The following is a 12,239-nucleotide window of genomic DNA, read 5'->3' as shown; positions in this document are numbered from 1 at the left end:
ATGCCTCAAGAGCCGTCTCTATCTCGGTTCTCCATCTCGCTTTTTCAGTTGGGAAAAGATCGAGTAACCCCTCAGCTCTCTCTCGTTGTTGACCCCGGAGGGGTCAGGCCAGGGCCTCGAAGGGCCGCAGATCACCTGGGGACCCTGTTTGAGGGGGCGGGAGCCCTCCTTTCTCCCTCCACTGCGTCCCGGAGGTGTGGCCCAGTGGAGCAGAGCACAGGGAGCCCTTCCAGAGTCGCTTCCAAGCACCTGTCCCCACCGGACGGCGCCAAGGTCAGCTAGGCCAAGGCAGAAGGAGCTGGGAGGTCCCCGCGCCCCCAGTCCGTGCCCCCCCAGGCTCTGGCCCAGTCCTCCCGGCCCTTCCTCCCCACCTCCCCGGACTCGGGCCCGGAGCTGCAGGGGGCTCCGCCCAGGTGGGCGGGGACTTCCAGGGAGGTGGGGCCTGGCTCCGGGGGGCGGGCCTGGCTCCGGTGAAACCGGCCCGGCCCGCCCCGGGAGTGTCTTCCCCGCGCGGCGCGCCCGGAGCCGGAGCTGGAGCCGGAGCCTCGCGGCCTCTGTCCCATGGCCGAGTCTGCCCGCCGCGCCGCGGGCAGGCGGCTTCAGCTGCCCTTGCTGTGCCTCCTCCTCCAGGGCGCCACCGCAATCCTCTTTGCGGTCTTTGTCCGCTACAACCACGAAACCGACGCTGCCCTCTGGCACTGGGGCAACCGCAGTAACTCGGACAATGAATTTTACTTTCGCTACCCAAGTGAGTGTGGGTGAGGGTGCGCGGGGAGCATAGATCCCAGGCTCCTCGGTGTCTTGGGAGGGGGCACGTGGATGCCCAGATCTACCCCTGCCTAGGTGGGCACCCCTCTTGCTCTGAGGTGAGCCCCAGATTTATAATAACATCCTTTCACTAGTGTCCGCCATGAACCAGCTATGCTGAAGGCTGCACAAGCATTATCTCCTTTAGTCTATGAAGCAGGCAAAGCTGGGGAAACAGGCTCAGAGAGGGTAAGTGGCTGGTTCATGGTCACACTGTCAGCACTTAGGGAGCTGGGGTTGGAGCCCCCATCTGAAGCTCCAGCTTCAGCTTTTCCCTTGTCTCCCCTCCCAGTTGGCCTAATTGGGCTTTGCTGGGCTGTTTGAATAGAGACTTTGCCTTTCCTACGGCCTCTGTCTGCCCTGACCACAGGAAAGAGAACCCTTCTGGCAGGGCAGGTAGGAAGTGGGGTGCAGGAGATGGTAATGGCAGGTATTAGCTATGAAGGCATCCTGGGATTTCTTCCCCAGTCCCCCAAAGCTGGCACTTCCAGAGCCAGAGAGAGAATGATGCCTTTACCTATCTGCCAACCGCAGAACAGCAGCCGCCAGTCAGAGGAGGAGGCACGACAAGATCATTAGCCCATTTCACAGGGGAGGAAGCTGAGGCTCTGAGGTGTTGTGACTTGCTCCTGATCACCCATCGTGTGAGTGGCAGAACTAGTAGCTGGAACTAGGGCACAGGTACACTAAGCACCACAGCTCACCTGCCTGCTGAGAAGGGCCAGGAAGGGGGAGGTTAACCCACTGGGCCTGCTGTGGATGAGGCCCCTCTCACAAGGTTGGAGTCCTTAGTGATTCACCATCCTTAGTGATGAATCTCCTAGAATTCATCACAAAGCTTTGCAGGGCTTCTCCAAGCCTCAGTTTTCCCCATCTGGGCAATGGGGAGAAAGATGCCTCAGCTTGAAGGATTGTGGCTCAGAGAGTGCGAGTCTCCTATAAAAACAAGTCCTAGGCTGCTATTACCCTACTTCCTGTGTGCAGAGCTGGCGGCTGGCCCCACCAGACCCTCTCCCAGCCCACCCCAACAAAACGAAGCTCACAGTGCTGAGGATAGAGAGGGCGAGGTGGAGGCTTGGAACTGGGCATGAAGCACAAGACCCCCAGCCATCCTAGGCCTCCCCATATTTCACCCTTGCCCTGACTGGACAAGGTGAGCCATGGAAGCTGGGGTCAAAGCCAGAGCACCGTGCTGGGATGGCCAACACTTAGGGTCATGCGTTTGTCCAGAGAGCTTGGGAGCTGGGAGAGAGTATTCATGGACTGAAAGGAGTAGGCTCTTGTTCAGGGGTCTGGCCTGGCTGCTTGCCACGCACCCCCATTTGTTTCTCTCACAAGCCTCACTCAAGGTCTCCGAGCTCTGCTTATTTCAAAGTCCTCCCTGAAACCTCCCAGCCTCTTGTCCCCTGATGCAATGGCGGACTCTCCTGGACACACAGGTTTCTGCCCCTGGCTTGCAGTTAGAGAAGTAACAGCAGGAACCCTCCTGCTTTGTCTGCTCTAGGCTTCTATTCCTGCGGACTTGGGACCCTGGTATGGGGAAGGTTGGGGAGGAGGGAGCTATGAAGTCCCTGGCGCCCGGGGCTTTGATGAGCCGGCACCACCTGTACCTGTGTCCGGGGAAGGGGGCAGGGCCAGAGGGGTGTGCAGCCCTTTGATTCAGGAGATGAAGGGAAGTTCTGCACCTGTTGTTGAGCTGTGGGACTAGCCAATGCCAAGGGCATGGCTGCTCTGAGGGTCTGTTATCTCCATAGGAAGGGCCCTCAGAGCCCATCTGGTCCACTTCTTCAGAGTCAGAGAGGTTATGTAACTGCCCAAGATCACACAGCAAGTTAGCCAGGCTAGGACCAGGTCTCTTGACTCCCTATCTACAGCCTTACCCTCACATTACGAAACTCCTATTCCATGAAGCAACTAATGGGAAATAAAAAAAAAAGAAAAAGACTAGCGTTGCAGGGGACACAGAAGCAAATATGAGAAAAGGGTTCTTAGAAAAAAAATGTGGCCTTTTTAAAAAATTAAAGTATCATTGATATACAATCTTACGAAGGTTTGTGGTTTCAACATTCACCCATATTATCAATTCCTCCCCCTTCCCCCCTGCCCACCCCCAATGGAGGCACTGTCCGTCAGCACAGTAAGATGCTATAGAGTCATGACTTGTCTCCTCCGTGCTGTACTGCCTTCCCCGTGCCCCACCTGTACTGGGAGTGCTGATTATAGTACCCTTAATCCCCTTCTCCCTCCCTCTCCCCTTCCCTTTGGTATCCCTTCTTCCAGTCTGTGAGTCTGCTGCTGTTTTGTTCCTTCAGTTTTGCTTTGTTGTTATACTAAAATGTGGCTCTTTTTAGCACACCTCCAAGCCCTTACTTGCAGGGAGAGGGATTTAGGGGAATCAGGATCTTCTTGGAAGAGGTGGGGGGAGAGGGATGTGAGTGGGACCAGGGGAATACAGCCCCACCCGCCCCCTTAAAGATGTGGGGTATTGGGAGGGTAGAGTGTGCTGGGGCAGATGGCCTCCCCAGTTCATTGCTCCCTTTTCCCTGCTCCTCAGTTTATAGCCCCTCTTTACAGATGAGCTATCTCAGGCCCAGAGAGGTTAAGAGGCTTGTCCAAGGTCACACAGTCAGAAGGGGTTACAACTGGAATTCATATCCAGCCCCTAGATGCTAAAGCCCCAGCTCCCACTGTTCCTCATCTCACAGCCCCACCACGTTCAGGCTGCATCTGCTGGGGTTGGAGAGGGGCAGTGAGGGAAGGAGGGCGAGCAACAGCTGGGTCTAGAGGGCTTTTATCTTCTCTCCCACCAAAGGTGCGTTTGGTGGGGTGGGGGCAGGATAGGAGGCAGGCTCCTTCCTGCTCCCATGGGGATCCCCCTAAGGGAATGTTGAGGGGTCATCTTATCCATCCCCCTGACTATGGAGAATGACTGTGTGGAATGTTTCCCAGTGAAAGAGATTTCTTGATGCTTAGACTCCAGTTGAAAGGCCAAAGCACTGAGTTTTGATTCCAAACAAACCCGGGGTGGGAGATGTAAATATTATTGCCATTAAGACAATTTCTGGAGTAGTTCAGCATGTAATGGGCACAGAGCCCTGCCACCAGCCCCCTTTCTTATCTTGCTGTCCTTGGGCAAAAGAACAGACATGGCATCCCCTTTACTGTTTTGCACAAGGAGAAAAGACATCAGGCAGTGACTATTTACAATAGCCAAGATATGGAAGCAACCTAAATGTCCATCAGTAGATGAATGGATAAAGAAGATGTGGTACATATGCACAGTGGAATATTATTCAGCCATAAGAAAAAAACAAATCCTACCATTCGCAACAACATGGATGGAGCTAGAGGGTATTATGCTCAGTGAAATAAGCCAGGTGGAAAAAGACAAGTACCAAATGATTTCACTCATATGTGGAGTATAAGAACAAAAGAAAACTGAAGGAACAAAACAGCAGCAGAAGCACAGAACCCAAGAATGGACTAATAGTTACCAAAGGGAAAGGGACTGGGGAGGCTGGGTGGGAAGGGAGGGATAAGGGTGGGAAAAAAAGAAAGGGGGCATTACGATTAGCATGTATAGTGTGGGGGTGGGGCACGGGGAGGGCTGTGCAGCAGAGAGAAGACAAGTAGTGATTTTACAGCATCTTACTATGTTGATGGACAGTGACTGTGAATGGGGATGTGGGGGGGACTTGGTGAAGGGGGGAGCCTAGTAAACAAAATGTCCTTCATGTAATTGTAGATTAATGATACCAAAATAAAATTAAAAAAAAAAAGAAATCAGGCAGTGAGGCCTGAAAGAACTTAGGCTGAGGGCTGAGTTCTAAGTAATGCCTCTCCTTTCCTGTTGGGTTTTAAGATCTGGGAGGGAAGAGCAATCTGCGTGATGTGGAGAGTGGGCAGGGCTGGAGAATGGCACGATGTTGGGGACATTTAGCGAGGCCAGTGGGACTCCAGACCCTCACCCCCCTCAGCTGCTGGGACTGGCAGCTGAGCTGCAGACCTCCAGTTCCAGCACACACCCAACCCTCCGCCAGGGGCTCGCAAACTCCTTCCTATCAGCCCACATACAGCACAAAGAAGAAAACTTGGCTTCTCTGAAAGTTCCTGATTGTATCCTGAAGTTCAATAATACATTTTTGGCTTGTTAGTGCTTCTTTAGATTACACAAAAGAAGTGACCGTGCTTTTTTTTTCTTTATGATTTGCCTCTTTCCATGAGAGATTTGAGGTCATTTACAACAAAACCGTGTATACGAAAAAAGCAGAGAAACAGAACACAAGAAACCAACACTGTAGTGGCCTTTAGTTTAGATTCCAGTGTAGCTCTGAGCTTCCAGGCAGTGAAGAAAAAAGGGAAATAGGATTAGTTATGTGTTCTCATCAGAATGGAGGAAGCCTCACATATGTGAGTCTTTGGTTCTTTGATGTCTGTCTTCCACACTCCATGAAGGCAGGGACAGTGGCTGCCTTGATGACAGCTACTTCACAGAGCCTGATGCACAAGCATTTTAGTAAACATCTGTCACATGAATGCAGGAAAACAGACTGAGTCCCCAGGGGAAGTGACATCTCCTAGCATGAAGTTCTAAGCAAAATTTCTCACGTGGAGCTATGAAAGGGAGCTATATTAGGGTCATGGCTGCCCTGTTTCTCAATAACACATGTATACTGCCTGGCTTCTAATAGCACTCAGATTCTTCTTCCCTAATGTTTCTCAATTAAAGCCAAATATACAGCATGAAATCAAACATGTACCTAATTCCAAGCAAAGAAAAAGAACCAGACAGACTGGCCCAGCATCACAGTAGGTTGTGTTTCAAACCCTGTGTACAAGTAGATGGGGGCAGGGGTACAGAACAAATACTACTGCAAATTATTTGTATTTATCTCATTTTCAATATTCCTGTTTAGCATTTTTATTAGCTTAGTATTTTATGCACACTGGTACAGAATAGAAAGCAAACGAAAAGGCCCCAAATCTCCCTGCTCAGAAACCCCCTTGACACTTAAAAAAATACAAGTACTTCATCTACAGAATTAAGAGTCAAGCTATAGAAAGGAACAAATGAAAAAGTAAAATCCTGCTTCCCAGAGCTGCCGTACAGCCTAACTCCAGGGGCATCGCATGCACTGGGGTTGTGAAGTGAAGCCCCTGCCCCGCTTCAGTTCCTTTTCCCTGAAGTGATCTCCATGAACAATTTTAGGCTATTTTGCAAATTAGTTCATAAAACTTTAAAGTCTTCCAAATGGAGAGGTATAGATTCTGAAATATGAGGCATGGCGGTTAGACATCAAGGAGGACTTTCCAGCAGAAAGGCTAACATTGATGGCAAAGGCAGTGTTGAGCACGGCCGGGCAGGGACTGCAGCCCAGGAAAGAGCATGGGTGGGTCTTGCCCCAGTCAGTGGTAAGAGAACCTAGGGGAGGGCAAATGAGCAGAGCAGAGAAGAGAGCAGAAGGCCTGACACCCTTGCTCTGACATGGCGACAGCAGGGACTGTCTGTGTCCTGCTGCTGCAGGCTGGCGAGCTCCACACAGGTGGCCCAGGGGAGGCCCTGCTGTGCCCCGGCAGTTTCAGCAGCACAGCTCCAGCCTGAAGGCGGCTGTGGCTGGTGTGAGCTGGCGGCTCTGACAGGGTGGCCCACTGATGGATGGGTGGTGGCAGAGCAGCCCCCTGTCGCCCCCTGCAGGCTTCCAGGACGTGCACACCATGGTCTTCATTGGCTTCGGCTTCCTCATGGCCTTCCTGCAGCGATACGGCTTCAGCAGCGTAGGCTTCACCTTCCTCCTGGCTGCCTTTGCCCTGCAGTGGGCCACACTCGTCCAGGGCTTCTTCCACTCCTTTCACGGTGGCCACATCCACGTTGGTGTGGAGAGGTGGGCAGCAGTGGCCTCCCTGGCTCCCCCAAGGTCTAGGCCCCTGCCCAAGAGCCCCACCTCAAGCCCTGTCCCTCAGGTCTGCTCGCTGACCAGGTTTCTGACTCATCAGTTAATGTATCTCAGGTGCCCCGACTATTCTCGCTGCCTGATTTCTTCTCCCATCCCCGGCCCACACACCGGCTACACTGCCCCATTTGGCCCCTTACTATCCAAAGGTGTTGGGAGGATAGACGGCTTCGTGGGGAACAACAGGGTTCAGAGGAACTCTTGGTTGGAGATCTGGGTCTTCCACGCATGGTGAGCTTTGTTCGCCAAGTCACAGACCTCCCTGAGGCAGTTTCCTCTCTACAGAAAAGGCGAGGCGGTCCCTCCCCATCTACCAGGGAAGAGCTTAGACACTAGGCTCATTGCCTCCTCCCTGGCCACCCCTCAGGGCTGCCCTAGTTTCCAGCCCCTACCCCTCTACCACCTGCCCCCCCACAGCATGATCAATGCCGACTTCTGTGCTGGGGCCGTGCTTATCTCCTTTGGGGCCATACTGGGCAAGACGGGGCCGGCTCAGCTGCTGCTCATGGCTCTGCTGGAGGTGGTGCTGTTTGGCACCAACGAGTTCCTGCTCCTTAGTCTCCTGGGGGTGAGTCTGGATGGGGAGGAGGCTGGCCAGGGCCAGGCCCTCAGCAGGGAGAGCATGGGGTGGGGGGCTGTGGAGGTGGGGGCTGCCCCTCCACCCCCGCTCTGCCTCCACAGGTGAGGGATGCAGGAGGCTCCATGACTATCCACACTTTCGGTGCCTACTTCGGGCTGGTCCTCTCACGGGTCCTCTACAGGCCCCGGCTGGAGAAAAGCAAGCATCGCCAGGGTTCCGTCTACCATTCAGACCTCTTTGCCATGATTGGTGAGGCCTGCCGAGGCGGGGTGGTGGGGTGGGGCCGGTTCCAGGTGCCCCTAATGTTGGGCCAGGGAGGACCATCTCCAGGCAAGGGGTCAGGGTGCTGCTGCCGTCCTGGGGGTTCTGGCTGGGAGCTCCCTTCCAGGTTGGGATCTTCTGTGAGAGTCCTGAGATCTGTGCTCCTAGTTCTCAACAGTTTTATGACAGGTTCTTAGAACCCATCCCTGGGGGAAGCACCTGCCCAGAGCTCCGTTCCCAGTGGTGCTTCTAAATCTAAGTCTAACCACACCAATCTCTGTTTAAAACCTCCAGGGCTGCCGCCCACCCCAACCACCTGTTGGAAACCAGATTCCTCAGTGTGGCACACCCGCCCTGCAGGGTCTTGGCCGATACATAGGCTCCGGCCACACTCCTCTCCCCAGCTCTTACCTCCAGGCCTGGGCCCCTGGTGCTGCACCTTCACCAGCAGCTGTTTCTCCTAAGCACATACCTCTGCTTCGGCCTCCGGCTCTTTTCTCCACCTTCACACACTGTCAGAAAGGAAGTGGATATTTTAATTTTTCGTGGACAGTATTAGTGAATAGTGCCTGTGGGTACATTAAAAAGTCTGGTTTTGTATTCCTCGCTTACCACAGGGTTTGTTAGGAAATAGAGCGTGTGGGACCCCAGGTTAGCTGAGGCCTCCTTCTTGCTTTTGAGACCTGGATAAGTTTGGCTACAAGTCCAAAGCTTTCTCCAAGATTTCCACGCTTTCCCAGGAGGCAAGCATTTGCAGGTCTCGCCCGCTTCCCGGCTCCTTCCAGACCGGAAGCCTAGCCTCCCCTCAGAGGACACACCTGCAAGCGTGGTAGATTTTACTGCAGAGAGCAGGGTGTAGGCAGAAGTTACCTGTGAGGTCACGAACTTGGGAACCTCACACGGGCAGGCAGAACCTATGAAGCTCCCGGTTCTTACCCCAAAATGCACAGGCCCTGCCCATCTGGGGCTCAGCAGACAGAGGCCTCTCCCACGCACTGCAGGGTCCAAACTCTCCAGGAGGCAGCTGAGGTTATAAAACAAAATATTTTCCTGTTTCATATATCAAGTACCCAGCTTAGTGCCTGACATGCAGTGTCCTTTGCTTTTTTTTTCTTTTCTTTTCTGATACTTAAAAAAATGCTGAACACTCTAATGATTTTCAATCGAGGGGCTCCCTTTAGTGCCGGCACCCTTTGGTAGTACCGTTTGCTGAATGTTTAGTACCTGCTAGGCCGTGGGCTGGGCACTTCATATGGATCACCTCACTCCATCCTCACTTGAGGAGGTAGGTAGTCATGTCCCCACTTAACAGGTGAGGCAACCGAGGCAGCTGAGAGCAGGTGATTTTCCACCTTGCACAGCTCGTACCTGGGTGGGGAGCCATTTACTTCCTCTCATGCTGCCTCTCTGCCTGCCATTTAGGGACCATCTTCCTGTGGATCTTTTGGCCTAGTTTCAACTCTGCACCCACCACGCTGGGGGACGGACAGCATCGGACAGCCCTCACCACATACTACTCCCTGAGCGCGAGCACCCTCAGCACCTTCGCTGTGTCAGCCCTTGTCGGGGGGGATGGGCGGCTGGACATGGTATGAGGAGGAGGCCTTCGGGAGGCAGAGGGATGCATGGGAGGGGGAGGAGAGGTCTGAGACCCTGCCAGGGCGGTTTTCCAGGGGAGCAGGTAAGGGCACAGGCACTGGGGGCTGTCTGCCTTGGTGCAGTCAGAGCGTGAGACCATATGCAGTAGACAGAGAGCTAGAGGGTAGTGGGTGCGGGACCTTCCAGAAGTAGTCGGTGCCCCTGCGGGGGATGGGCTGGCCGGGTGCAGGGGTGATGAAACCGCCCAGTGCCTCACTCTTCTGTGCTGTCTTAGGTCCACATCCAGAATGCGGCTCTGGCCGGAGGAGTTGTGGTGGGGACATCCGGTGAAATGATGCTGACACCCTTTGGGGCTCTGGCAGCTGGCTTCCTGGCTGGGACTGTCTCCACGTTGGGGTACAAGTTCTTCACGGTACTGGTGCCTCTTGGGCCCTGGGCAGAACAGGGAAGCCTCAGCGCCCCATCCCATCTCTCCAATAGGCCTGGGTGGGAGGGGGCACCCGACACTCATTATTGGTGTCCTGTCCTCCAGCCTGTCCTTGAGTCAAAATTCAAAGTCCAAGACACATGTGGAGTCCACAACCTCCATGGGATGCCTGGGGTCCTGGGAGCCCTCCTTGGGGTCCTTGTGGCTGGGCTGGCCACCCATGAGGCTTACGGAGATGGGTGAGTCCCCCCGCCCCCTCACACTGAAGTCATTATTGCCCTGGAGTGACCTCCCTCATCTCTTCCCTTTGTGGATCAAAACCAAAAGCAGTGCCCGTTTACATTTATTGGTTCATTCATTCACTCATCCACATTCTGGGAGCTGAAGAAACGTGTGAATAAGACCGACCGGAGGACTCTTCCTGGTTCTCAGTTAAGGGCAGCAGGAGGGTCATTGAACAAATGATTGCAATAGTGTTGTTACTAAAAGGTCAGCAAGAGAAAATGACCCTTAGGATGGATTTTTGCATACTAGGGCTCAGAGAAGGCGGTAACCAAAAGCAACCCTTAAACTGAGCCTTGAAAGGTATGCAGATGTCTGCTGGCACACGAGGGTGGGCCGGGGCTGCAGGCTTTGGGTTTGATGGGAGCAAAGCCCAGAGGTGAGACAGCCTCATGGGCTCCCCTGAGCCCTCTGGCTGCTGCACGACACAGTGTGGTGCACTGAGGCACCGGCCTGGCTCCAGCCCCATCCCGGTCCCCCAGCAACCTCTCCTCCTGCAGCCTAGAGAGTGTGTTTCCGCTCATAGCAGACGGCCAGCGCAGTGCCACGTCTCAGGCCATGCACCAGCTCTTCGGGCTGTTCGTCACACTGATGATTGCCTCTGTGGGCGGGGGTCTTGGAGGTGAGTGACCTTGGCTAGGGGTAGGGGGCTGGCAGGAGCCCCAGGGAGGGCAGAAGACAGAGGGGTTCTCGGGTGGAAGGGCCACTGGATCTCATCTCACTGACATTCATCAACTCATGGATGTTTATTGGGTGCCTACTTTGTGGCAGGTGCAGGTTGGAGTTGTAGAGTTCACGGGTAACCTCCTTGAGGTGAGGACGAGTAAGTGGGTATTGCTCCCACCTGTGCCAAGGGGAGCGAGCCAGCTAGGAGCTGAGTTGGCTCCCTTTTTGCGGGGTCTGCGGCCTCCCTGTGCTGCTCCCTCTACCCACTAGAGGGCGGCGCAACCTTAGGCTGATGCTGACCCAGCTGTGGGGCAGGGAGGGGCAAGGAGAAAAGGGGCCTGCCCGTCTGCGCTAGACTGGCGCCCAGATCCTTCCCCAGAGACTGACAGCTCCTGGATGCTGGGGCAGGCAGTCCCTTCTGATGTCTGGCCTTAGTCCTTTGGCCTTCAAGATAAAACCTCTGATTCAGTATCCCCACCCTCCTGTTCTCACCTGCGATTTTTATTCTCAGACAAGGTTCAATTCATTCACTCAAGCAACGACTTCTTTATCCAATAAACACTTTCCTAACCCCTCATGATAGGAGGTCGCAGAAAGCTCAGCAGCTCTGGTTCATGACAGAATCACGACTTGGTCCACTACCAACTGTGCCAATTTGAGTGCTTACCTTCTCTGAGCCTTGGTTTCCTTCCTAAGAATACAGGGAGATCATATTCACAGTGCAGGGTCACCATTATTTCCCAAGAAAGCAATGCTTGTCGAGCACTTTGCACAGGGCCTGGCCTCTACTAGGTGTTGGACCAATACAGCTGTGATTTGCCTGCTCCAGGCAGCACGTTGACCCAGCCCCTCTGTGCCTTGGAGCACTGGGTGGCAGCCTCCCCCACAGGGCAGCAAAAAGCCTTCCCCATCACCCCCACCCACCCCACCAGGGCTCCTGCTGAGGCTGCCCTTCCTGGATGCCCCCACAGACTCTCAGTGCTATGAGGACCAGATTTACTGGGAGGTAAGTCATACCTGTGGCCCCTCAGGCCCACAGCGCCCTGTCACCATCTGACTTTCCTTCCCTGCCTCACCTCTCACAACTCAGCCCGCCTCTTTCCTTCTGTGCCTGCCCATCCTCCTCAGCCCCCCTGGGGCTTCCCGTTCACCTGCTCCCTCACCCCTGCCTTCCAGGTGCCAGGGGAGCATGAGGATGAAGCGCAGGGACCTCTGAGGACAGAGGAACCAGACACGCAGGCCTAACTTGCTTCCAGCCCTTGAGATGACGCTCTCCTTTATGACCACCACCAGTGACTGGCTACCGTCCCTCCTGCTGCAAGAAATAAATCTTGGGCCAGAAGGAGCCTCCTCTGCACAGGCAGCATTGGTGGGGAGCAGGAGAAGACCTCAGTCGGGGGGAACCTCTCAGCAGCACACCCAGCACCACTGCCCCTGAGGTATCCCAGTGATTGCCCAGCCCCTGGTCCAATGTCACACAGGGACAGTGAAGTCAGAGCCAGGGTGATAAACGCCGCTGTCACCACCCTGACTCCTTTTTTTGTGCACTGGGGATTTGGGAAGTTCCTCTCACCCCAAACTCACAGTGTTTGAATCTTGGGGTGGGAAGGAACCTTGGTGGTGAAAACAGCACACCTCCCTGGGTCCATGGACTCCCTCTAGGAGT

General features: G+C 54.5%; 1 protein-coding gene across 3 annotated transcripts; it reads left to right on the top strand.

Moving 5' to 3' along the window:
• Positions 1-507: 507 nt before the first annotated feature.
• RHBG (Rh family B glycoprotein) lies at positions 508-11,915 on the top strand. Of its 3 annotated transcripts, XM_017639795.3 has the most exons (11): positions 610-748; positions 903-996; positions 6,503-6,689; positions 7,176-7,326; positions 7,440-7,587; positions 9,022-9,188; positions 9,473-9,610; positions 9,731-9,864; positions 10,408-10,529; positions 11,506-11,579; positions 11,750-11,915. In XM_017639795.3, exons 3-11 carry the CDS (start codon positions 6,523-6,525, stop codon positions 11,816-11,818), a joined length of 1,170 nt encoding a protein of 389 aa, XP_017495284.3. In that variant the 5' UTR covers positions 610-748; positions 903-996; positions 6,503-6,522; the 3' UTR covers positions 11,819-11,915. The 3 variants fall into 3 exon arrangements, with proteins under 3 accessions (XP_017495283.3, XP_036872741.1, XP_017495284.3); XM_017639794.3 differs by lacking the exon at positions 903-996 and having other exon boundaries at positions 508-748; XM_037016846.2 differs by lacking the exons at positions 903-996; positions 10,408-10,529 and having other exon boundaries at positions 508-748.
• The last annotated feature ends 324 nt before the right edge of the window (positions 11,916-12,239 follow it).

The sequence above is a fragment of the Manis javanica genome, chromosome 14 (genome assembly GCF_040802235.1).
Source record: "Manis javanica isolate MJ-LG chromosome 14, MJ_LKY, whole genome shotgun sequence".
NCBI lineage: Eukaryota > Metazoa > Chordata > Mammalia > Pholidota > Manidae > Manis > Manis javanica.
Note: the sequence above shows the minus strand (reverse complement) of the source record. Positions and strands in the feature narration are given on the sequence as shown.

Coding starts and splice junctions, on each gene's coding strand:
- RHBG (XM_017639794.3), top strand. CDS start 562: ATGGCCGAGTCTGCCCGCCGCGCCGCGGGCAGGCGGCTTCAGCTGCCC. Junction 9,611..9,730: donor TGGGGTACAAGTTCTTCACG/GTACTGGTGCCT, acceptor CCTGTCCTCCAG/CCTGTCCTTGAGTCAAAATT. Junction 9,865..10,407: donor CATGAGGCTTACGGAGATGG/GTGAGTCCCCCC, acceptor CTCCTCCTGCAG/CCTAGAGAGTGTGTTTCCGC.